Source organism: Pavona decussata, unplaced genomic scaffold (genome assembly GCF_977016875.1).
Source record: "Pavona decussata unplaced genomic scaffold, jaPavDecu1.1 SCAFFOLD_134, whole genome shotgun sequence".
NCBI classification, from domain to species: domain Eukaryota; kingdom Metazoa; phylum Cnidaria; class Anthozoa; order Scleractinia; family Agariciidae; genus Pavona; species Pavona decussata.
The window spans coordinates 139,964-167,448 of record NW_028145547.1 but is presented as its reverse complement, the minus strand read 5'-3'; the positions used below and the strand labels follow the sequence as shown (position 1 = coordinate 167,448).

Here is a 27,485-nt window from a genome sequence, read left to right as displayed (position 1 = left end):
ATGCTACGCCTTTTCATATTCGATTTGCACCATATTAAAATGTATAAACATAGAGTCTTGTACAAAGCGGTGCAAGAGTTTGCCCGATTTGGAGCTCGGTATATTAAAGGAAGACGGAAGAGAAGTGTGCAAAAGAATAAAACGTTTGGGGCTTTGATACTGCTTCAGTCGCCTAGCAACACCAGCAAACAAACAAACAAACAAAAGAAAACGAAAACCATTCCTTGCCAATTCACGCGTCACAAAACGCTTCTGTGTACAGAACCGTTGTGTGACGCGTGACGACTTACACCCAGACATGTTCGAGGACCAAATGTTTGCGATCGCGTGACTTTACGTGCCGACACAATGGATCTGGATAATCAACATGTGAAACCTTTAGTCTTGTAAGGTAGCCATTCAAACGAAAGCAACATTGAGGAGCGCTTACTTTTGGTGTTGTTTATTATGTTGTACGACAATTCAAATGAAAGCCGTTGGGCAGCCCTTTGCTGTGAAGCTGTTTACAAAGTTATTCAAGGTGGTTCAAATGTTTGAGTGCATGAAATCCTGTGGCGTGAAAATTTAAATGAAAGTTGTTGAGTAGGACCTTTATGTTACGATGTTCATTATGGCATACAAGGTCATTCTAACGTTTACGTTTGCGGGGGAAAAAAACGAACCTTAACTTTGTCCATTACAGGGAAACCTATTCAGCAGCAGAGCGCTCCAGTGGTACTGTTCGCTCTTGAGTTTTTCCTTGACTGAGCTTGAGTACCCTCAGTGGTAATAGGATTAGGACGCCGATCCAATATGCAGTCACTTAGGTGGCCTTGAGCAGCTGAGGCTGAAACATTCGAATATGTTTTGCTTCAATCTAACATACTTCTCTCCAACGCGGACACGCAGATCTTTACTTTAGTACTGACAATACTGTACATCCAAGTCGTACATTAGCAGCACAAACCACAGGCGTGCGCATGTGAGCTCAAGAGCATGGTGGCGTTGTCAAGAGTCGAATTTCTCTCTACAAATGTTCTTGCCATGTTCATCGTACTCCGCTTTGGTCACGCACATCTTATTCAGAAACACGTCTGTCTTGGACAAGGCAACTCCGCCTTCCCAGGCGTGCGTTATGGGCCTTTAAATAAACACAATTTAATGGAATGTTGATCAATATTTGGCACGCAAATTACGAAAAAAGAAAGCCATTACTAATTTTGAGTGAATTTGTTGTAATTTCTGATGCTGTGCTTAGTGTTAAGCTTCTAAAATCGTTGCAAGTTACTGTGAATTTCGCTAGCAAGATAGACTGCGAGCAGTCAACCTTCTTATCCTAAGTTCTGTCACGCGCGCGCGATTTCTAGCGAGCGGTAAAGCCAATCCCTCCTTGTTCACTTTTCTAATTTGCATAATTTTACCGTCGCTTTCCGCGCGTGCTCTGAGGAAGAAAGTGCGACTGCTTGCAGTCTACTAGTAATACGAATACAACCAAGAGTTTCAAAGTTATACCGAGGTGTGCAATATCTATGCAACGCAAACAGAACTCTGTTGAATTATAAGTACATTATTTTAACTTGACAGAATGATGACCCACCTTGGGGGACAATGAAGGGAGACGTCCACATCACAAGGAGCGAGAGATCGAAGTTCAGAAAACCTAAACCATAAGGATAAAGTAAGGTTAGGTAAGGAAAACTAAACAGCTATCACGAAACCACAGAAAGGGGAATTTACGACATCCTCGGAGCCAAATTATTGTCAGTGTCGTACCACAAACTTGTATATGAATACTATAAGAAAAACAAAACAGTTCTTAAAGCACAACCTTAGAAAAGCTGCGTAAATGACTAATTTGGATAAAAGCAAGAAATTAATATAAACATATTGTATTTCACTTCTTAATGCGAAGATATGTCAACATTTATTTATTTATTTATTTATTTATGTATTTATTTATTTATTTATTTATTTATTTGTTAAACAACAGCAAGCCAAAGGAAAGTTGTCAAATCAGATCTGTTTGGCATAATTTAGCCCTTTAGAAGGAATTAAATCTCTATAACGGATAGTTCCTTACACTCTTTCTTTCATTCCAGGGAAAAGAGCATTTCCTCCAGTTAACAATATGTTCATATAACAGTGGGGCTGCATTTCTGAAAGCAACAAAGAGAAACAAGTGTCAGATATGGCTAGCCCTTGCATTAGAGAGTTAGCGCTGATGTTTCCATCAAATTACATTAGACAGATTTAGAATTACGCCGGTTCAAGGCAAACGGCAAAAATGACACCGTGACCATGTTTATCCTTCATTTGCCGCTCGCTGTTTTCAGTTTCTCAGCAAAATTGAGTGGTTTTGCGTTAGCATCAAAGGTCAGAATTGTTCTGTACATTCACGTTTTTTTCATGGAGAAAACACAAACACGAATCTCACGTTTGCCGTTTGCCGTAAACGCGATTCTAAATCTCTCTGTTGTTTTGAATCCTTTGGAGAATAAATAAACAATAGCCTCCATTTGGCGCGAAAATATGCTCAGATATTTGTCCGCGGACATTATCTGTTCCGAGAAGCGAACAGTTTTCCGAGAGCGAAACTCGAGGAAAACTGTGAGCTTCGAGGAGCAGATAATGTCCAAGGACAAATATCTGAGCATATTTTTAAAGTCAAATGGAGGCTATTGTGTTTATTATCCTTCAAATATTTTTCGCAACATGCGGGAATCTCGCGGGAATCGGGGAGGCGGGAACTGCCATTCTGTCATATGTCAATCACGTCAAAGTTTGTCAGTTGGCTTCCAAATAAAAATCTCCACGTCAGATTTCGCTTCAGGTCGAAAGCGTTTGTTTGGGAAAAAGGTAAAACATTTGAAAGGAAAGTAAACTTGTTTAATTCCGTGAAAGACAACAGCAAGATACAAGTGACGGATAAGGTTACAGGGGATCTAACTACATCTCGAGAACAAGCTAAAGATCACTGAAAGCGAAAAACTGTAAAGTATCGCATTCCGTAAAAAGTGTAAACTGCCGTCAACGAAACAGCCAGCGCTTTGTCGTTCTCTTCCTTTATCTCGTGTTCAATTGGAGCAGCACTTTATATCGAAAATACAATTGTGGAATTTGCTGGCCGAAAACGACCTGTGAAGAAATCGAAGCTGAACCTGCAGTCGAATACGACGCCACCGGTTGTTTTTGCTGGATTCCATCAAAGCGCTTTCTTTGCTAACTTGACATTGAATGGAGCCAGCAACGAAGTCGTTCGCAATCACTGAGGATTAAACTTGTTGCTCGAGAGTAGGACAAGCTGCTTCTCTTCGTAGAGAATTTCGACATCTCGGGGTATCATGGCTGGTTTTTGTTTCGTGGACGAGATTTTATGTTCGCGAGCGATCTCGACCAGGTGAGCATTGATAGCATCATTTGCCGGCTTGAACTCTGTCAGTAATGGTACTGAAATTTATGTTTTCGTTATTTAAATTCCTTATATCCAGGCCAGCACGAATTGCTCTCATTGAATCACAACTGTAATATTTGCCGTCGTGTGAGCGAGCTTCGAGCTTATTAATTAAACTCGTTTAATAGCTTGTTGATGGCTTTTTCATTTCGCCAGACTGAAAGAAAACCATAAATACTCTTAAATGAGATGGGCTAAAACTTTTCGCCTTTCATATTTTTCAGTTTTACCACATTTTTAATTCAAGGACTGTTCAAACCAAGAGAAAATGTCGCAAATACGAGCTTGAGTATTTCAACATTTCGTTTACGAACAGCTTACCGTCAAAAACGTTTAGAGCGTATGTTGTTTTCTGGTACTGGTTTATCGACCAGCAGGTTCATTTCTTCTTCTGTCACAAAAGCAAACCGTTCCCCCATCTTGACATTCATTTTAATTGCAAACTTGACGCTCCTTGAAGTTTTTGAAATTGGGGAATATCACTTGGGGAATATCCTCGGATATTCGCCGGTTTTAGCTGGGGTATATTCGGTCACGTGAGGCGTTTAGACCAATCGCGCGCGAGCGAAAATATTTGATGGATTATAACATGAAATATACTGTTAGTAGTAGAATTTGATGTCAACACCAGTTACGACAGCAGCTGAAGCATTTCACAAATGTACGATTTGCGAGGAAAGCAGAGAAGACAACAATAATACAAAAGCATTCGGGTGGGCAAAAGTTTACAACAACAAAAACTTCAACCACTAAAACAGTTTACATTAATTGAAAAAAAAAATGAGGACCCGCAGGTAACTTTTGAGCTTTTCAGTGAACTATCAAGTGGTTTTAGCAAGCTTTAGCGTTGAGGCTTTAACAGCTTTTCTTGTATCAAGTGTAGAAACGCTTAATAGATGTACAGGCAAAAAAATAGATTCAGCGTTGTATAAAATAAACCTGGAGAATTATTGTATTTGAACGGCTTACAGTGTTGAGGTGTCATGATGAGGCGTTACGCAAAAGTGGATTTGTTTATTTCCTTCCTCTACTTTGGTAGAAAAACAATTAACCCTGCCATCTCGACTTGGCACAATAAAGATTCTCGCTTCAGCTGAAACTTTAAGACACCTACCGATCGGCAACTGATCTATTGCGTGAACGATTGCCTCTGGTATTCCCATTTCTTGGATTCCTAAAACGTACATGTAAGAATTGAAATTAGCAAACCTTGTTAACAAAAGTGACAGCAATAAGTCCGAAACTTGGACGAATAAAGACAAGTGACATTACAAACAATGGCAGGTAAAACGTTACTGTAAACGGTAAAACTTGATTATACGCTTACCTATATCGGATGGATGAAACAGTAGCTCAGGAACAGCAAATCTCTCATTGTTCATCCTTAGTATCTAGGAAAGCACAATCATATTTAGGACCAAACAACATTGGAACTTACAAAAGCCCCCAATATACCCTGACATACTCCTTCACTTTGGCATCACAGTAGATATGTAACTAAGGCATCCAGTAAGTTGGACACCATGTTACTCAAGTTCTGTCCGATTGTGGTTATTACAGAAGTAAAGGAGGAGGAAGCTATGGAAGGTGGATAAACCAAGGCTGGGAAACAGAATTGGTGTAATGATGTTAGTGGAAGGAAATCTGATGGTCCCAAGAGAAATGACAGAGTCAAATGTGAGTATGACGGTCTCATGCCTTCATATAAACATACCTCTTCACAGCCCTCCCTTGCTTACTGCAGAAATGAGTGTTTGTCACTTATCCTGAGGGGAAAAGCTAGGAGGGGGAATTGCCCTGTCTCCCACCCTCCCTCCCCATTTTTTTTTCTGAAACTAACTCAATCCTGGAACCCCTTTTTGCTCCCTCTTCTCCTTCTATGAAGAACTGGATTTACTGCTGGTTTGTTAAAAATACTCATAGTTCATCATATAAGCCTACAGGGAACTTGCACTTTGAACATTAGGTAATCATTCAAACCTGCTCATTTTCTTTTTTCGATCCAAGCAACATTTCCGTTGTTGACTGCAAATAACAACAAAAGTTAATAACCACCTCAATACCAAAAAAGTTGTTCCTTCAACTTATTGCAGTATACTTTATTTTTAGTGATCAACAAACTTGCAAGTTGCAAACAAACAAGAATAGGATAATTTACCTATCTTGCAATGGGATTTCAGTTGAGTGTTGACAGTAATTTCGCATTTACTTTGGTTTTGCATTACTATGCTCTGTGATTGGTTAACAAAACTCGCGTCACTTTCTCAACCAATGGGAACCCAAACTAAAACCAATCAGGTTATCCTGTTTTTGCCACACAGGTTTTCCTGCGCTTGGCACCAGTTACATGTATTTGCTTCGAATTCTGATTGGCTTGTTGTGTTGTTTACATCTGTTGCGATTGGCCAGAGTAATTACTTTGGTTTTGGTTTTATTACCACTTTTTAGGAATGACCAGAAGATGACTTAATGACCTCCTTTTCAAAGATATGTATAATGGCTAATATCCCATGGAGCATTATCCGATGGTCCAGTTCTTAAAAAATATTTATTTTATTCACTGGATAGTGACTTATCTTCTGGATAATGCTATTCACTCTTTGAACAACCCACTATCTAGACCATCACTCCTCTGCTTCAAATAGAGTGTTTTGTTATAAATTCACCCACCACAATCTACAAATTTAAAAGTTATTCCCTTGACCTTAACATAGCCTCTCTTTATATGTGTGTAGTCAGGTAACACGTAGTCCCGCACCACGGTATTCTTAGCACCTCTTAACCTACAGTGAAAGCAACAACTGTATCAATATTTTTGTTTTTTACAAAATCTATTTAACACTGTTTTCTCCCTCTGTTTGACATATTTTTCATACTTTGTGATGATGGCGGTTCCTATTTTTAACAGCTAAGTCTACTGCCCCTTAAAACTTTCCTAGCAGGAGACATGGCAAACTGAATAGTGCTTTAATATTTATTTACTACTGACACCCAGGCTCCATACATGTATATTTTACCACCTTTGGATATAATACCAACCCTAGAAGTAAGTGTGTCACACAAGAACCTACACGTAGTAATTAAACTGATCTACAGCTCTCCCTATAGTTTTGTGATTGGGGCATTCTATCGATGGGCAGACAGGTGTGCAGGAGTGTGATGTGTACATAAATATGTCTACTGGAAGAAATCTCTCCTTCTGTAATCCAAGGGTCAAGGAGGCTGCCTGTTCTGGTTTGGTGCAAACCCTGTTGGAGTGCATGTATGCAAGCGTTATTTGGGAACTGCACACTGATAACCTCTGTCAAGAACGGGGGAAAGTGCAGCGGCGTGCGGTTCGCTTCGTGAAGTCTGTCTATTACAACTTTGTACCAGGCACTATCATGAACTATCTAGCAGAAATTGGATGGAAATTGCTGAAGCAAAGAAGATAAGAGAGCACCATCATACTTTTCAACCAAGCCCTCAACTCAGACTCTACCTTACTGCGGGATGACCCAAGTTCACCTCTAGGTACTACTCATCAAATGCACTCTAGACACATCATTCCACCATACGCTCACACTTTTGTCTACAAATTCAGCTTCATACTGAGAGCTGTGACAGCCTCCCACAGTCAATCATTGACATAAGCTGTAGCTTAAATGCCTTTGAGACGGAGATAAGGAAATTGTAATTTATGAGGACCAATGCACTGTGTAAATGATATTCGCAATAGCCAAGGTTCATTTAATAAATAATTGGTAGCTGCACAGTAAAATTGCCTCCCTGCAGTTTAACTCAGAGAGAGTGGTACAAGAAAAGTCAGGCAGGGATCTTGTTACGAACTCAGACTTTCCTATAATCCCATTCTTGTGACAAACTGAACACAGTTTCCTTACTAAACATATAGAACATTTTAATATAGTTGGACCTACTTAGAAGCATTCATGTCCCTGTAGAAGTCATCTGTTACATAACAAGTGTCCTCTTTGACCTGTTAAAACAATTACAGCAACTGAAATATGACTCTAAAAATTGGGTGTACTCCACACATACATTCACACAGTACTGAGGTTGATTGAGAGAGGAAAAACATGTTTCTAACAATCACCCAGGCTCCTTACCTGATTCATCACATAAGTTTCATCTAAGACGTGTAACTGCCTGCAAGTTGACAAAGCAAAATGCATTATAGCAGATTTTATAAGTGCTGCATTTGCTAGCTAAAAGTATTAAGCTATAGTTTGCAGTAAGCTACAATCTTAGACAAAACTGAACATTAAGAAATGTTTGTCAACCAAAAAATTCCACCACTACAGTGATACATCTGTCGATTCAACAACTAACCCCCCACCCCCCCCCCCCTTCCCCTTATCAGTGTTGGTCAGATGATTACCCAGCCTTTTCTTCAGTGGCAACTTTCAAACCAACACTATCTGTGGGGAAAGTGAGGGGGGGAGGGGGGTTCAAGGATTACTACTCTTCAGACAGTGTTTTCCTTAAGGGAGACTGAAATTTATGTGCACAATGTGCGTATTTCTCAATAAGCTTTGTCCAAGATTGTAGAGTAAAAATATGGGCAAATTTGAAAATGTTCTTGTCTCATATGTTGAGGAAGGTAAAGTTTAATACAGCATTTCTTTACAGTGTACCTGTAGGATATGATTTCCTTTAGATGATTTGTTAACAATTTACCACCAACATTAATCCTGCAGAAATAAAGAAGAAAAGAAGAGTCACAACTGCAACAGCGTTCACCCAATCATGGTAAAGGGACTTAAAGGACAGTGTCCTACAAAATAATAATATCAAAATTTTTCTGATTATAATTTATTATTCCAATGTAACTTGTGGAAAGCTGCCCATGGATTTAACTATTAAAAAAGCCATGGGATTGGAGAGACGTTTGTATGATGTTATTGATAATCATGTGCAAATGCCACATAATTTATCTTGGGAATCCGTACATAATTATCTGATTGGTTTCTCAAACTATTACAACCCTTAAATAGCACATCTTGACCTCACACAAAATTTGCCATCACCACCAGAGTAATGTCCACTGTTTATCCAATAAATAAGGGAGTTAGTTTTTACAGAAACTGTGATTGATAAAACCAAAAACCTAGGGCTTATGTTCAGAGTTATGTGGTATTTAAAAAACAAAGGTGAAGTTCACTCTGACAACAGGTTCCAAAGGTCATGCCTATATTGGTTGGAATAACGGGATTTCAAATCTTTCACAACAGGATGCTAGCAAGGATCTGTTTGTAGTTAAAGCTGGGTTAAAAAGAAGCTTAGAGGACTGCTTTAACTAACTTTAATATTTATTATGGTTGCCATGCATTATTCAGTCAGTAATACAAGCATTTTCGGAAAAAAAGAAATTTGAGTTCTCCCAACAGCAGTCGAACCTACATGACCTTCCAATTACTTGTACGGATAAGTGAGCGACAGGAGACTTGTGGGAGCTACATGTAATTAAGGCCATTATATTTCAATTCATTTATGTCATAAATTCAGGGCTTCTGATATTATGCGATGTTGCGATTTCGCATAATTGACCTAAAATTCGCAACAAATCGCATAATTCATGAAAATTTGCAGAATTTGTACAAAATCGCACAATTTAAGAAAAAAAGAGCAAAAATCTCGCTTAATGTTAAGTTCTCCTATAATTAAAACGTTATCTCAAGAAGTTTTTTCCTTCAAAAGGCATCAAAAATCACCTCGAAGCAATTGTTCGTTGAACAAGCGAACAAACAGGCATTCTATGCTTCATTTTACATGTTGGGGACCTGGTGCTGGTTTTCAATATTAAGCCAGTGATCATTGGCACGGAATAAACAATCCTTTTATGTAAATACACCAATCACAATCATTGATATATTTTTAAGATGTCATTTGATCCCTTCATACTTGCGATGTAGGCATTGCGTGAAAACTGCTCGATTAGTCACTTGCAATATGTAGTTATTTTGTTTTAATTGAAACAAACATCCTCATTATGGATAAGTTTGTTGTTAAAACGCCGAGCACTTCTTTGCAGGAGAAAAAAAAATCGCACCTTCTTGTAAATATTTTGGCAAAAGACAGGGCAAGAAAGTACTCAGAAGGAACATTTTATGTTGACAATGGCCTGTTGTTTTGCTCTTTGTGCAACATAGTGGTTGATCATCTTCGAAAGTTTGTGACCTTGAAGCTGAGTCACACAAGCAGAAAGCAGGAAAAAAATGCGGGTGGGAAGCAATAAATGCTGACTTGACTAAATTAGCATTATCTGATTTTCAATAATTTGAAATGAGGCAACAAATGATTTATTTCAGCTGTTTCTTCATTTTTCCATGCTCTAATTGCTTCTTGAACAGCAAAAAATGGATTATGCTCCTCTAAGACCTAATAAAACAAGGATAAATTAGCTAAAATGAAATCGCACAATTTGCCGCATAATAGACTTTTCTTGCCGCATAATGAGACTTAAAAGTGCCGCATAATTTCCAAATTTTTTTCGCACCCTATCAGAAGCCCTGAAAATTTCTTTTCAATATTTTATTATCATCATGTAGAACAAACACAAAATGGAAAATATATACAATTAGAAAACAAATGCAAAAATTGCAAATAAATATAATTTTTATGAGTTGGCAAGAAAGCCTGTCTGATGATAACTATAAGGCAGATCAAGCAACAAAGCCAAAGTTCTACCTCACCTTTTTACACCCTTCTTTAACACTTTGCCATTGAAAACTGGTACAATATGTGAGAAGGAATATCCGGAATCCACAACCAGACACAAGAGGTGTTTTTCTGATTCATCACTGTGGCTTTTGTAGGCACTCAGTTGGGCAGCTAGGATTAGAACAACAGCCATTACTCTTGGTAAATATTTGTTATACAGACTGACCAAGGCTGGTGAATAACATTGAATATCAAGAATGCAAGGCCCAGGTTTTGCAACAAATCATGCAATCATGCACAAGCTGCCAGAACCAATCAGAATGCATGATTTACAGAATTCCGCCTGCTCATGCACTGAGAAAAAAATCAAACAGTTACTATTTCACAAAACAGAGAATAACATTCAACACACAACAGTGTACATGTACTGGTAGATGGATGCCTGTAAATTTCCATTCTACCACTGTGACAGCGAAAAGTTCATAACAACCCCAGTGCAAAAGCTGTAATTGTACAAAGGGATTTACCTGTTGAACGGCACAGAGCTTTAAAATTGTATTCCTCAAACAAAATTTCATCCATAGCATCCTTAGAAAAAAAAAGACAATATATCATATTTTACTGATACATTAATTTTATCTTTCTGCAATTTGTCCACAGACCTTTATTTCATTGAATTTACAAAATTATTATTGTTAGGGGATGAGACTTACTTTAAAGTAAAAATAAAACACCCTCCAAAAAAATTAATCATTTAATGTGAAAGATAAAATGTTGTATACAATTCAAGTAAATGAGGCCAGAAGCAGGCAAAACAATCTACTTTTGAGACCTTGACAGCTAGGAGGCAGATGCTTTAAATGCCAGTGCATCCCCGAAAATTCACTAATCTAACGATATTTCCAGGCGATTTCATTTGAACTGAAATTAAATTTAGCTAATTGAAAATTCTTAATCCTAAAGTTTCTCTTGGCATTGAAGTTGGATGATACGCTCAATTTGCAAATTTGCACGCACATGTCCTGATTGGTTTTACATTGGTTGGTATTGAAGCTCTCACCATACTTGCAGAATTCCTGAAAATCAAGGAAAATCGATTTGTTGAAATTTTCATTGCATATACCTTGGTTGTCTGTAGTTTCCTTCTCAGACGACTAGCCCTTACATTTTACTGAAAACTTGGTTGCCTGATAAACACTTTAGTCGTCTCGGAGGTAGTCGTCTTGAGGTAGTATCCATGCCCAGACACAGTTCTGAGATTTTTGCTCGGGCATGTTCAGACTGGTGCCTGTGGCTGAGAATCGGACCTGGCCACCTAGTCTGAACATTTGAGGTTTAAGCTTTCCAAGGCTGTTACCTAATGAAGCCCAGTAGCCTGGGACACCCAAGGCACTGCTCTGGGTACCCAAAACTTTTCAAATGCTGTATTAAAATATTTCACAGGTTGAGTTCCTAATGGCTCAGTCTTTGATTTGCCCACTCCTTGAAATTTTTCTTATGCAGCAATCTTGCTCTTGATTTCAATACTAATCTAAAATACCTAGCTACTAGGCTACTTAATTCAAACATACAGCTAAAACTTATCAACTATGTAATAAAATCAAACATACTTTGATGGAGCTAAAGTTGAAGTGGGGCTCCGTCACAAGAATGGTTGTTTCAGGAGAATCAACCTTGAAAGTAAAATAAAAGAATATTATTATGTACAAACTTGAGGCAAAAGCTAATAGTTCAGTACATCCAGGCAATATAAGCTGGCAGTCTTAACTCAATCCTCACAACTACCGAGTACTGAGAATCGAGTTGAGAATTGAGTCTTGAATAGTTCAAAACCAAAGACCTGCTTTTGTATTAAAATACCAGCCACTCCAAGAGCAAAGACAGTTCAAGACCAGCAGACTGGAATCAAACAATAACATTATTTGTCTGCAAAATTGGAAACTTCTTTTAATACCCTACATACCGGTACCTTAAAAATTAAACCTTTACATGAACTAATTTCAAAATTTGAGACAAAGAGAGTACATGTACAATAGCAAACTTAACTTTCATTTTGATTTCAGCTCAGATGACATTATAAATGGAGGCACTACTTTGGTACTGTTTACTTATTTATTTCCTCTGTATTCCAGTGTGGTATAAAAATAAAGTTTGTTGTTGTTGGTAGTGGTGGTGTTGTTGAATTTACATTGCACATACCTCTAGTGTCACCCACAGAGAAATGGACATTCCTACTTTGATAACCCCGTTTGAAATATACTATGACAGCTTTATTGAAAACAAAAACCTATTCTAATAGCCTCTGTAGTCATCATGTACTTGTAACTAAATTAAGGTAAGTCTCAGTATTCTATACAAATCACTTTTTTGCCCCCAGATTTACATGCAGGTCATTGCTATGTGTAGGCAAACAAAAGCATGCAGATACAATGTTACACTTCAATAGGCAATTAAAGCAACATGCAAGCAGATAAAAAATACTTTGCGGTCATATTTCTCATTGTTACTCCACCATTCATTCTGTGGATCTAACGTCTTATTTTTGTCCTTGTTCAACACGCTTATTTTCATCACAAATGTGTCATCTTTGCAAATGAACTTATCATCGAAAGGATTAGTGACAGTGCTGAGGTGAAAATCATGAAGTCGTCAAACTGTCTGGGATAGGCTATTGCCCGACTCCCATATGGTAATATGAAAAAAAGGCCCCGCTAATACCCAGGGGAGGGGGTATGAGCACAACTGGAATTGACTGATGCATTGGTATGACAGTGGTCTGGGGAAAATGAATGTATGCGACTATGGGTCTATGTGAAAATTAATTAATTAATTAAGTAAGAAATTAATTAATTAAATTTAAGATGCAAGCCCCCACACTCTTTGTTATATATAAAGTAAAATTTAAAACAATTGTTAAAAAATGTCAGACTACATTTGAATTCTGTCAAAAGTTAGCTTACACGTGTATTTCAAAAGTTTATAATTGAGCTATCTTTTTACCTTCATAACTTCTTTGCCAAACATGTAATCCCATATCTGTTTCTCTACATCCCAGTTGACTAAGAAGTCCTTTTGAAAAGGCTTTACATAAAACAGGCCTGAATAGTCTTTGCACTCCTCGAGTTGATCACCAATAAACAGCTTTCGACGCTCGCTCTTCGCCTTGAAAATAGAGTTCGGGACGAGCCTAATAGGAGAAAAATACAATAAATTGCTAGATGAGCGAACCAAAACATGTCGCATGATTTTATATCGCACCTTGGACTGTCTGTTGTGTTAAAACCGATCTTGGCAGCACTGGCGCCATTATCGAGCACCAGAACCGCCATCTTGGATTTACCCACTGGGATCCAGGGCTCCGCGTAACCTCGTTTCCGGGCGGGCGTCGAAAAGTGGTAGGACTTGCTGGAAAGTAGTGTTCCAACCACGTTTTGACGACCTCGTTAAAAGCGTTAAAATACATAATAATGTATGGCCAAATTGTAGCTTGATAATCTCTAAAAAAAAAAAAAACCGTGGTTGCCCCCAATTTTCTCTTTCGATTTCAATTAATCCTTGCTAAGATCTTCCCACTTTGAAAGTTTTCCCACACAGCGGCACAGTCAGAAGCCGCGCAAAGGCACAGATGAGACGCGCAAATCGTTTGGAGGCACCGCGCCCTTAAACTACGGTACAGTGCTGACAAAAACGAAAGTATTTTTGCGCCGTTTATAAATATGCAGAAAATGCAGATCCTAGCAAGAGATTCTGAATATATAAAAAGGAAATTCGTGGATGCATTTTTCTGATCGGCATGAAAGCGTCAAAACTATATATAACAACGTATGGCAAATTTTTCCAAATTGAAGCTTAATTTTATCTGAAAAATGCGTGATTACTCCCAATTTTCTTTTAGGATTTTAATAACCCTTGCTTAAGTCTTCTTTTCCCGCATAGCCATAAGCCGGACAAAAATACCTTTGAATTGGTAGGTGCCGTCCTAAACAAATCAGGCCGTTTCTCGGGTCGTTTCGAGATGCGCAGACCATATGCGAAGGCACAACCGTCCTTAGCTTCTAAACTTTTCAAATAGTCTTAGTTGACTTTTTTATCGGAAAAGGAACATAATCTAATCTTACGAAGTCGGTGAATCTCTTATCATAGCACTGCAGTTCAATTTCGTGGGAAGTCCTTATCATATTTTAGTACATAAATGAAGAATATTATTACATTTCTTGATATAGAATTTGTGGGCAACGATATCTTCTACAGAGCGCTTCTATGAGAAAAGTTGTCCCGAGCTAAACCTACTTGATTATTCGCTATCCCTCGTTAATAATTATTCATAGGTTCAATTTCCCTCTGTCTTGGCCTGTGGTTCCTGCGAGACTCTTGCTGTCATTTATATCACAGGTGGCCCAAGCTCAAGCTGTGAGCGATGATCATCTTTCGAAATGGCGGTCTCGGTGTAAATATAAGAGTTTGTATGGGAATATTTACGATCGGGTTTAAGAGGTACAAATACTGGAAAGTTCTTAATAAAAATGACATACCTTGCATGACGAACTTAGGCCTCAAAAAGAATTCTCTCCGGGAGCCGTAAAATGATGCCTGGGTGTGTCAAGTATAGACGACAGACATGGATTAGCAAGGTGTTGGGCCGAATCGGGGAATGTGTTAAAGCAATTATCTTAACTGATCTCAGCCGAGAAACAAATCACGTTAGAGAACTTACTTTCGCGTGAAACGCGCTATTTTTTGCCATCTTCTAAGTCCCTTTTACACGCATTTCAATTAGCAGTATCTTGTTGTGATTTCACGCCCAATAAAGCGCACAGTATGGAAAGAAAGGGTACACATCGTTAATGTCGACATTCTTTCGTTCTGTTTCCAATGATGCAAAGTAAGTAATCGAAAGATTCGGCACGGCAAGAAACATCGTTCCAATTTAGAATCGCCAAAATAATCTGCTGTTGTATGCTGAATTGTAACGAGAGCGAAAAAAACGTAAAAGAAAAAGAAACAGGTCTCACGTGACTTGCGAGAAACGCGCGAGGCTGTTAACGCGTTTGTTTACATCGCCAGGCCATGTTTGTAGTGTCATTTACGTCACGGTGTTGTGTTGTTCTTTAGCACACAGCACGATCGCGCTTGTTAATATGCGTTGAAAGGTTAAAATTTTACAATCCAGTTAATATTCTTCTTTGGGGGGTCTTTCAAATTCGAAAAGTATCATGCATTTGACTGCTAAGCCATTCGGAGCGCTGCTCTTCACATGCATGGAGAAAGCTGGAGAAGGTTCCATTCTTTGGAGGGTCACAAGCGCTTGTCTTGATCGTGAAAAGAATGGGTACATTCTTACCGAGAAAATTTGTGGAACGCGGCCGACTGATTTTGCGAAAAACAAAATATTTCGACTGACGAGATAAAAAGCGTTTTAGCGCGGGAACTTTTGCCCGCGAAATCCGCCTCGTACTCTTCCAATTCAACAGCGTGCCGACTACCCTGTGCGTGGCGTCTAATAGTACGTTCGGCCTGTGTGCAGGTCTTTTGCATCGCAAAGAGTTTCCGTTGGATGGCCTGAAGTCAGTAAATTCAGTTGCTGTAGACTTCAAATCCTAGCGAGTTTCAGGATTTTGGTTCTTGCGGGAATTTTGATCGAAGCCAATTCTTAGCCCTCAACGCCGAACTAGAGGAGAGAAGAGAGTCAATCGCCTCTCTTGAACTGAAGCTAAAATCTCTTCAAACTCGCATTTGTGAGCTGAAGAGTAATACGGACATCAGCCTGGATTCTACGGCCCCTTCAGACGTTCAACCTTTGTCTTGTTCCTGGTCATGTTCGACGCCATCTTCTGAACGTGTTAGCCCATCTTCGTCCTTTTCATCGTCATCATCTCTCCGCAGTTTCATCGAGGAAACGAACAACAGTCCTGACTACGGAATAATTACGAAAAAGAGAAAGGTATTGGCTAAATGCAGGGAGGTGATGGCTTCTCTTGACGGCGTCTCGGAGAAGCATGAGGAATCGATTGCTTGTGTGCTGGGAAACAGCTCGGAAAAAGGCAAGAGAGGTTTCTCTGAGCTTTTGTCCTCGGAAACTCACACTCGTGTTCTTCGAAGTATGAGAATCCCCGACTGAGTACTTTTGTACTTCAAACTCCAAGCAAAGCTACCCGATTCAGCGTGGTAAACACTGCTTAATTTATCTCAACTTGAGGGGAAGTGGGGTAAGTATTATTATCATTATTATTATTGTTATTATTTTATTATTATTATTATTATTATTATTATTATTATTATTATTATTATTATTATTATTTTTATTATTACAGTCAACTCTCTCGTAAGCGACCACCCTTTGTGCACGACAAAGTGGTCGCTTACGGGAGGTGGTCGCTTACGGGAAAGATCAACAAATTAAAATTGGGCAAATAGAAACTAATTTATTTGACTTTTTCTCATCTATTCATTCTTCTGATGAAACTTTGTATAACATGGTTCATGGTTCATTTTGAAACATCACGGTAACAGTTCCCATTTACCTACAGATCTACTTAAAAATATAGCCATCTGAACTGTCTGTAAACTGTCGTTACCTGTCAGAAGTCCGGGGAACCATCATCAAAGTTGAACTTTTGTCACTTCTGAGTTAAATCATTAACAAGCGATCATACGTGATTATGTTGGGTGGTTGCTTACCGGAAACAGAAAACAAAAGAAATATGTGTAATTTCTGGCCTTAGAAGTGGTTGCGGTCCCTTAAGAAATTTGAGTGGTGGTCGCCTGCGAGAGAGCTCTTGAAACAGTATTTAACTGAGAAACAAAATTGTTGTTTATGAGGTGGTCGCTTAGGGGAGGTGGTCGCGTACAAGAAGTGGTCGCTATGAGAGAGTTGACTGTATTATTATTATTATTATTATTATTATTATTATTATTATTATTATTATTATTATTATTATTATTATTATTATTATTTTTCTGTACCAGACCTTTATTGCCAGTTGGGGTAATTGGCTGGGACCAGACCTCACCCAAGAGTCCATTCGGTCCAACTTTGTTTCCCCTCCCTTCTATGACAGAACCTTCCTGAGAATGTGTGCTAGTGCTTCAAGCAAGCAGGCCTTCTGGATTGTTTCAAATGATACATGAATCCCCAGGTCTGCTAGAAAATCCTCGTGTCTTGTGGTTAATGGTTTCCAAAGCTCCAATAAAATCATTATTTAATTATTACTTTAAGTAACTGTAATCAATGTATTTGCAAAGGCAGCCCAATTCAAACACAAAATTAGACTTGCGGTCTCCCATTGTCAACCACGATTATTGTTGATTGCTCGATTTTCTACCTTATTATTATAATGTTGTTGCTGTATAATGTTCTTGTTGTTGTTACTCATTCAATATCTATCATTAATTTTCATCATAACATCTGTCCAACTTAAATGCTTGCTCCATTATTGTACTCTTTAAAAACAAAAATACATGTAATAATAGTCGATCTTTGAATAGTTTTATAATAATAATAATAATAATAATAATAATAATAATAATAATAATAATAAGTAATGGTTATAGGACTGAGTGGATTACAATTCAGGGAGTAATTGGGCGAGTAATTTCAAATCGGCCGAGGGCGTAGTGCGAGGCCGATTTGAAATTACGAGCCTGATTACCCCTGAATTGTATGACACAAAGTCCTATTACCAATTAATTGTGCCTATAACAAAATGAAAAAAAATGTCTGAATAAAAGTCACTAGACCAATTAGTTTCCTCCATTTTTCTTTTCCAGTTGAAGCTGGACAGCTTACAGGGTCACAATTTTTTCATTGATTTTGATTGGTTATCATGTGCCATGTAGTGAAATGTCATTGGCTAGTGGCATTTGCTACTTGATTTTCCTTGGTTCTTTAACTGTCTGATTTGGCCTGTCCGATAACAAGCTTCTAGTAATCGGACAGGTCAAATCGGACAGTTTAATCCTAAACCTAACCCTAACCAAACTTAAGCTATAAATATGGGCTGTTAAGAACCAATCATATTCAAGCATTTTGTGATTGACACAATTATAAAAATGATAATGATAATTAAGTAATTTTGAGTCAGGAATCAAGGGAGGAAGCGTTGTAATCATGTTTCAGTGGTTTGGCCATGCAGAGTCTAATTAAACAAGGAAAATTGTGGATTTCAGAATCATTATGAACAACTTAAAAGCACGGTTGACTTTGTATTAGTCATGTAAATTGCTTAAGTTGTCTTGAAGGTTGACATAGTGGTTTGTGGGAATAAGGTGGATAATTCACAAAATACAGTTTATCTACTGCACTACAACAGGTTTTGAGTGTGAAGAATTGGCCATAAGTTGATATACAAATCAATATGCATGCAATCTGTACTTTAGTACTGTCAGACTGTAAAATATGGCAGACAAGTGTTATGTATTTTGTGACCAAGATAAAGGTGCATGACATCTGAAAGAAAAATTTACCAATCATTCTATTAGCAACTGCATATGTTGATATTAAGCATACACTGTAGAATTTTAACTTTTGCTCAACATTTTCAGCTATAACAATAATATTTGTTATTGATTGCACAACCTCATTCAAATAAGGAGACTAAGACTGAATGTGATAAAATAAATTTCCTGCCACATCATCATCTTCATTGATTTTGTTCAGTCAGTGGACCAGCTCACTCTGTGAATGAACTTGCAGTTTTGACAGAAAAATTCCTGTTTACTACAAAGCTGTGCCTGCAATATTGATGGTCATTGAAATTGTGACACAAGATCCTGCTCAAAATCCTCGCTGAGTCGAGATCCTGACTCGAATTCCTGACCCTAGATCCTTAACCCTTACCAAACCAATGATATGGCAATAATATGGGGGAAATGAGAGCCATATATGTCCCATATATGGAAAGTAACTGGGTATATGAAATCAAAATGTGGGTTTTATAACAAGCATGTACTTTCAACTTACTCCAAGTATGGTGTTTATATGGACACAAAATTAAAGACATCAATAATGTGGGAATAACATGGTTGACTGATTCCCCATGCAATAACCACATTATCTCTCATTTTGAGATATATAACAGTTATATGGATATAATATGAATGATAACTATAGTTATGTCATATGTGGAATTTATATGGCAGATGTACCCATGATCACTACATTACAAATATATCATGCCGATCACCTGGTGTCCATGCTAATCCCATATATGGGATTAAGACAACAAATTAATGCAATCTAGTGTTGGCCGAGGAGGATAAAAACCAGACTCCCTTAAGCACATATGGAAAAAAAGATCAGCAATGCTTTGAATCATAATTCGTTCAAGCACAATGCTAGGTTTTACAACGAGTTAGAAACAAGAAATGGTGGAGTCACAACAATGGCAGCCATCTTGGATTTCAGTCAGACTGGGAAGACTGGGCATGAACAAAGCTGTTTTGGTCAGCAGCCATGCCACTGCAGGCTCGCAGAAAAACCGTTTCATTTTAGATTTTAGGCGGGATTCAAGTTTACAGGCATATTTCCCCTGGCTTTTCACCTCTGTTAAGCTAAAAATGATGGCCTCAAGCAGGATAATATGGAATAATACTTTAAGAAAGAGGTATGCTTTGATTTATCAATAATTTTTGATGAGAAACTGCACGAAAATGTGTGATTATGTATATAGATTATAGTCTACTTGAGTAGATGTGCTTCTTGGATTTTTATAGCTCCAAATTCTAGACTGTTGAGATAGACATTCCCTCTTAATTTTTTTAATATATTGATCCACTGAAAAGAATAAACCATAATTGGCTTCAATAACAGTTGAGATTCACATTACAAACTATATTCCTCTAACCTCTGTTCAACTTCATGCCACATGCTTTAGATTCTATTAGTCATTCCATAGAGTGGAAAGCCAAATCTGAACAGGATTTTTAATAATATTTATAGCCTTTACAAACGATTTTAAGGAGTACTTTGTAGCCAGGTTGATATCATGTCTTGGTATAATCAGAAGACTTGTACGTCTGATCTTGATTTTGATTCAAGTTGCATGATCCACTTCATGGAGTACATGTAAGCTTACTTTTACACTATTATATATACTATACTTTTGTAGCACCATGAGTTAAATTCTGTATACCCTCATATTTTTAATTACTCATGATTGTTATGGGGGAGAAGCTCATTGTAATATGTATATATCTGAAGTCGTACTGGCAGCCCTGATCAATAAGAAGAATTCACTAAAAGTGCATAATTTTCTGTTTTACTACAGATTGTGAAGGCCGGCCAATACTCAATTAAGACTGCAGCTTCAGAGTCAAGTCGCCAAATCCTGATTAATATAAGCTAAGTCATCCATGACTGTGAGACTCTTATCTGTTATTGCGTTCAACTTTAGGAGAACACATACTATTCGTGTCGCTTCTTTCTTGATACTGTGCGATTTCAGGATTTGGGTGACAGCCATCTTGGACTGGTTGACCACCTGCCTCGATTTCATGCAAGAGGTTTAAATCGCGGTGGCTAAGTGAAGTGCCATGGGTCGATTTTCTGGGCAATCAGTACAATAAAAAATATAATTTGAATGGAGATCGAAATCACTTTACTAAACTATGATTTTTAGTAGTAACTGATTTAATTTTAATTGCTATGAATTGTGAGTTCTGCTACTACAACTCAGGAACAATTACCACATAGTATTGGTCATTGCTTGATATCACAGATGAAAATGGCAAAGGTGCAATCTTTTTTATCAATCCAATCATTTGTCTTATAATTTAGCACTTCCCCTAGACCTTAAAACGCAACACAATTTGAGACAAAGTAATATTCTGAATGTTTCTTTCTCGAGAAATTCGATCACTGTGAAATTGTCTTGCTGTTACTTGTAACGTTTGTAGCTCTGGCTGTCGTATATGGTGTCAATCATAAATTTATATAGTGTGCAATGCATGTTATTACTCATCCAGATATAGGTAGGTGAAGGAATATAACTTATCGATCATTAAATGATTTCTAATATTGACAAATACTACAACTAAAGCACACCACCTTTGGTAATTCTAGGCTGAGGATAAAGACATGCTGTTTGATCTGTCACCTACTCAACCTATTTTATATCTATTTCATTTCTGCATCATTCTATAAAATGGCAGTGCTGTTTTAACCCTATTTTAACTTGCGTGGCATACATAAAATGCCCTATTTTACACCTATTTTAAAGGTATTTATGTCCTATTTTTCAAATTTGTTTTCCTATTTTATCCCTAATTTATGTCTATTTTAAACCTATTTTATTTTTAACATTTCTAATCGCGTACACATTTTTTCTCTATGTTATAGCTATTTTAAGGCTATCTTTTAGGTAATGATGACTTGCTGGTTGGACTATTTTTTGACTATTGTTTGTTTCAAAATAATAGATTTAAAACAGGTAAAAGAGTAACTTGAAAATAGAGAAAAAATAAAAAAAAAGATAGGAAAACAATAGCTTAAAAAATACATATAAAATAGGCACTATTTTCGTAGGGGTAATTTTTTTGGGATTCTTATGGTGGCCTGAATTAAATCACTTCATGTAGTGTTTAAATTAAAATCAGATATCATAATTTTATAGTTATATATACAAGGCCAGGTTCCGTGAATACCTGCAGGTATATGCACTGTGGTGCAATTATAAATGTGTTTTTTAGTTTTCTTCCATATTTTCTCCATATATGGGCAATATCTGGAAACGTTGCAACTGACTGATTGTAATTTAGTTTTCCTCCATATTTTTTCCATATATGACAAATATCTGGAAATTGTCCAAATACATATTAAACCCATACTTCTTAAGTATGACAACATCAGAAAATTCTAAAATATGGGTTTAACATGGCCATACAAAACTCATATATATCCCATAGAAATTCCATATTTTGCTCCAGATAATTTCCAGTTTTGGTCCACATATGGCCCATATTAACATTTTGGTAAGGGTAACTTGAGATCTTGACTTGGAAAGTAAATTTATTATTATAGCTACAGCTAACTTACCTTCTTAAGTTTCTGGTCAATTCATTTTCATTGATGCTTGCAGATACCTTTAAAATGATCTCTTGAATATCTCTAGACTCCATTTATGTTTAACATGGTACTCTTACTATCGGTGGACAGCTAGCAAAGTGTAACATTGATGAACATGAGTGGGTATTTTATAGCCAGGGACATCAATAGTTTTAGACTCTTTATTGATGCCAAAAGACACTTTATCATGATACATTGAAATTTTATAATTTGACTGTGTGCCATATACATATATTAAGCATCCTAGATATTGTTTGAATTCTTATTGGTCTGACTAATCCCAACTGTTTCAAATTTTAGGCTTGCACGTGTCATGGTGTGGCCACAGATGGGTAATCCTTTACCTGGAAATAACAGCAAACTGGGGCATTCGTTTGCCTGATTCTACTTTTTAATTAATTTTTTCCAATTTAAATCAATAGAGCTTTAATTTTAAATTGTATTAGTTAGGCCAAAATTAAATTACTGAAGAGTAAATATCTGTTGTGACCTTGGGTAATCCTTTACCTGGAATGGGGCATTCATTTGCCTGTTTCTACTTTTCAATAATGTTTCACCAATAAAAATCAATAGAGCTACAATTTTAACTTGAATTATTTAAAGTCCTAAATTAAATTATTGAAGAGTAAATGTCTGTTGTGACCTTGGGTAATCCTTTACCTGGAAATAACAGCAAACTGGGGCATTCATTTGCCTGTTTCTCCTTTTCTTTTCTTTTCTTTTCTTTTTTTTTTCTGCTCCAATTTTATTAAAATCAACTGATTTTCCATTTTAACTTGAATTAGTTAGACTAAACTAAAATATCTGTTGTGACCTTGGGTAATCCTTTACCTGGAAACAACAACAAACTGGGGCATTCATTTGCCTGTTTCTACTCTTCATAATTTTTTCTCCAATAAAAATCAATAGAGCTACAATAATATTTTAACTTGAATTATTTAAAGTCTTAAATTAAATTATTGAAGAGTAAATGTCTGTTGTGACCTTGGGTAATCCTTTACCTGGAAATAACAGCAAACTGGGGCATTCATTTGCCTGTTTCTCCTTTTCTTTTCTTTCTTTTTTTTTTTTTTTTTTTTCCTTCTCCAATTTAAATCAACTGATTTTCCATTCTAACTTGAGTTAGCTAGGCTAAACTACTAAAATATCTGTTGTGACCTTGGGTAATCCTTTACCTGGAAACAACAACAAACTGCGGCATTCATTTGCCTGTTTCTACTTTTCAATAATTTTTTCACCAATAAAAATCAATAGAGTTTCAATTTTAACTTGAATTGTTTAAAGTCCTAAATTAAATTATTGAAGAGCAAATGTCTGTTGTGACCTTGGGTAATCCTTTACCTGGAAATAACAGCAAACTGGGGCATTCATTTGCCTGTTTCTCCTTTTCTTTTCTTTTCTTTTTTTTTTTTTTCTGCTCCAATTTTATTAAAATCAACTGATTTTCCATTTTAACTTGAATTAGTTAGACTAAACTAAAATATCTGTTGTGACCTTGGGTAATCCTTTACCTGGAAACAACAACAAACTGGGGCATTCATTTGCCTGTTTCTACTTTTCATAATTTTTTCTCCAATAAAAATCAATAGAGCTACAATAATATTTTAACTTGAATTATTTTAAGTCCTAAATTAAATTATTGAAGAGTAAATGTCTGTTGTGACCTTGGGTAATCCTTTACCTGGAAATAACAGCAAACTGGGGCATTCATTTGCCTGTTTCTCCTTTTCTTTTCTTCTCCAATTTTATTAAAATCAACTGATTTTCCATTCTAACTTGAATTAGTTAGGCTAAACTAAAATACCTGTTGTGACCTAGGGTAATCCTTTACCTGGAAACAACAACAAACTGGGGCATTCATTTGCCTGTTTCTACTTTTCATAATTTTTTCTCTAATAAAAATCAATAGAGCTACAATAATATTTTAACTTGAATAATTTAAAGTCTTAAATTAAATTATTGAAGAGTAATGTCTGTTGTGACCTTGGGTAATCCTTTACCTGGAAATAACAGCAAACTGGGGCATTCATTTGCCTGTTTCTCCTTTTCTTTTCTTTCTTTTTTTTTTTCCCCTTCTCCAATTTAAATCAACTGATTTTCCATTCTAACTTGAATTAGTTAGGCTAAACTAAAATATCTGTTGTGACCTTGGGTAATCCTTTACCTGGAAACAACAACAAACTGGGGCATTCATTTGCCTGTTTCTACTTTTCAATAATTTTTTCACCAATAAAAATCAATAGAGTTTCAATTTTAACTTGAATTAGTTAAAGGCCTCAATTAAATTATTGAAGAGTAAATGTCTGTGGTGACCTTGGGTAATCCTTTACCTGGAAACAACAACAAACTGGGGCATTCATTTGCCTGTCTTTACTTTTAAATAATTTTTTCTTCAATTTGAATCAATAGCGTTTCAATTTTACCTTGAATTAGATGAGCTAAAACTAAATTATTGAAGAGTAAATATCTGTTGTTACCTTGGGTAATCCTGACGAACCGGGGCATTCATTTGCCTGAACTGACCTTGGCCAAGAATAGTGCCCTTGGTCCTAACCCGACTAACCGGCCAACACTTGAATAATTTTTGCAAATGTTAGTTTAACAAACGTAGATATACGATTTAGCGATTTGTTCGTCTTTTAATCAGTTAATTTATGACGTGGGCAATACTTTTCCCGCAAAGATTTTTTTCGCGTCCTTCACAATAGCTTTTGCTGTGAGAGCCATGGCGTGACATTTGGCAATAACCAAAGTAGCCTGCGAACGCAGACGTGTTTCCGGCTGTCGAGATTCTCTGGCGGAGAGAATCTCGACAGCCGGAAATACGTCTGCGTTCGCAGGCTCTAAACAAAGGCTTCAAAAAATGTATCTCATCTTCTGATAATTGCTTTTCACTTTGCCTTCGAATTTTAAATGTTTTGCCTTGATTTCTTGAGAACTCGCCATGTTTCATAATCAAAACGGCATAGCTATTCGAATTGTGCCAGAAGGAGTGTCTGCTCTGAAAAAAAAAATAATCATAGCGTTTCTTGTCGCTTATATCACAGGTTAGTCTCGCCGTATTTAGAGGCGCAGCAGTAGTTTTAAATAAGATAAAATAAATTGAAGTTGGAAGAAGTTGAGGTCTCCTTCTCAGTTACCACGGTTAAACTGCACAAACCACTAAAGAGGCAACGAGAGCTTGTAGTTATCGAACTATAAGCGGAACGTCCCGAAATCTTTTAATCTGGATCGCAGGGATCGGCATGTTCATGTTGCGTTTTTAGGTCACAGAACTTTGATGTTTGTCGTGATTTGATTTCAGTTTCTTAGATAGCGGCTGTATATTTTAGATTTGGCAATAAACTTCTTTAAATTCGAACAGAAATTTAAATTTTGCAATTGATTGTGCAAGGGTTATTGGCATTTATTATTCGCGCGAGGGCAAACGTGATCAAGACGATCCCCACGCGAGAAACAAAAATCTTTGCGAGACATAGCGTCTGGAAAATAGCTTTTAATGTCAAAATGTGCCTTAGTCGGGGGTTTAATATTTCGCTCTGCATGTGCTTTGCCAATCAATAAGTTCGGAAAAAGCGTTACCGCAAACATTACACCAACACCTCGATCGCACTAAAGGTGCGAACTTTCATATTCAGTTGCAGTTAATAATAAGCCATGGGTAGATACAGTCTACCCTTAGCCTAATTTGCATAAATTCTTTTTGAGGCCTAAGTTCGTCATGCTCTAAGGTGTATTGCCTATTGTCTGTTTGCTATTTTGTGCTGATTTGAGGCCATTTTAGCGATTTATCACTTTCTAGGTTCCCACTCCTAAGAATGGGTTTTTCTTATGCACTTATCATTGGATTTCATGGGGGTTGACCCCCGGGACACCCCCGGGGATTTGTTTTAACGATCAAACAAAAACCTTCTAAATCCCTAGGGAATAGGGCATAAAAGTCACGCCAAATCCCCCTCCCCAGGGAGCCAGAATACCTTCATTTTCCGCTAGCATCCTAGGGACTCACAAGACAGTTACCTGTCTTAGCTTTAAATATCTGCTGCAGATGCAAGCTAAGCCGCAAAATAATGGAGGTACATGTCAGCTCTAAGAACACAATAGCTGTTTTTCAGATAAAAAGGAACTCAGAGAACTATAAGACAGCGCAACAAGCTATAGCACTATAGCTCTCGAAAGCGAGCTTTGTAAAGACGAGGATCTGTTAGACACTCATATCAGTGATTACAAACTTCCTGCAATCTTCTAGCCTCCCATGCAGACGTCCTTTGGGGTTCGTCATGCGTTTCCTTCCGTTCGTGGGGAAGGAAACGTGTGACGAACCTCTAAGGACGTCTCCGTGGGAGGCTAGCAATCTTCCCGCGGCGAGATACATTAGTATAAGCATAAATTCACGACTTAAAAAATCCACGGATCCTGTATCTTCACAGATAACATTTATTTAGTGCTACCTGAAATCTTGCAGTCAATCCAAGCCGATAAGCCTTAACAAATGCCACAGAGCTAGCAGACACAATAGCATATCAAAAACTAATCCTTATGGCTCTGAATGATCAGTAAGAAACCCTCCATTCAGTATATTTGAGAATTCCCCCTCATAGTCAAGACAAACACCATGAAGCAGAGCAGTCGCATCACATTTTGATCTAGGGAAGAATCTCTTATACAAAAGGAAAATCGCTGAAAGACATACTTGTAAAAGCTAAACTGAAAAGGCTTTTATCAACACAACGGACACACAGTGGGAGTCGCGCAGCTCTGTCAACCCCAGTTTAACATGCCATGTACCGCTGACCAATGATGAGCAAATCCCGGGGGTGCATCCCTGGGGTCTGAAGCGTTCGTTTCCAAAACTAAACAATGTCCCCACCCCGCAGGCCCAAAATATTGTCAAAAATGTACAATAGGCCATTTTACAGTTGTGTGCTTTGTGACCTGGTTTTTAATTGGAAGCGAGGCTGGGGGTGACCTTGTTTTGATACAAACCTCACTGCTTTCATATGTAGATCATGCTGTTCTTATGCTAACTCCAGGTCACTAAACACACGACTGTAAAATGGCCTATTCCCCGCATGTTCCCGGGGGTCAACCCCCGGGAAAGCCAATGATAAGTGCATTAGGTGGATCTTGTGTCTTATAGGGGGCCTCGATCGATGGTAACGGTCGATATGTCGGTCGACACACGGCCGACTCACGGTCGATATCTCGGTCGATGTATCCACCGAGTATCGGTCGATTGTCGGTCGAGTAACGGGCGAGTGTCGGTCGAGCATCGGCCGCTATATAGGCGACGTATCGACCGATCATTGGATCACCTTCGGTCGAGAGATCGAC

At 37.5% G+C, this 27,485-nt stretch overlaps 2 protein-coding genes and 1 long non-coding RNA gene across 3 annotated transcripts in view; all 3 read right to left on the bottom strand.

The window, feature by feature from the left end:
* Positions 1-229: 229 nt before the first annotated feature.
* LOC146467564 (actin-related protein 6-like) lies at positions 230-13,425 on the bottom strand. Its single transcript, XM_085125497.1, has 15 exons — positions 13,349-13,425; positions 13,091-13,277; positions 11,701-11,763; positions 10,618-10,678; positions 10,123-10,261; positions 8,065-8,121; positions 7,537-7,576; positions 7,348-7,406; positions 6,135-6,213; positions 5,411-5,455; positions 4,758-4,821; positions 4,545-4,604; positions 2,060-2,135; positions 1,577-1,639; positions 230-1,120 (listed from the first exon to the last, which is right to left on the bottom strand). Exons 1-15 carry the CDS (start codon positions 13,417-13,419, stop codon positions 988-990), a joined length of 1,197 nt encoding a protein of 398 aa, XP_084981623.1. The 5' UTR covers positions 13,420-13,425; the 3' UTR covers positions 230-987.
* Positions 2,720-27,485, bottom strand: part of LOC146467562 (uncharacterized) — a 33,303-nt gene continuing 8,537 nt past the window's right edge. Inside the window, exon 5 of the transcript XR_014867667.1 lies at positions 2,720-2,734. The gene's annotated coding sequence lies outside the window, so the exon portion shown is untranslated. The remainder of the gene's footprint in view (positions 2,735-27,485) is intronic.
* LOC146467563 (uncharacterized) lies at positions 22,527-24,886 on the bottom strand. The gene is made up of 3 exons (XR_014867644.1): positions 23,983-24,886; positions 22,812-23,832; positions 22,527-22,658 (listed from the first exon to the last, which is right to left on the bottom strand). It is a non-coding gene; the product is annotated as an uncharacterized LOC146467563 (long non-coding RNA).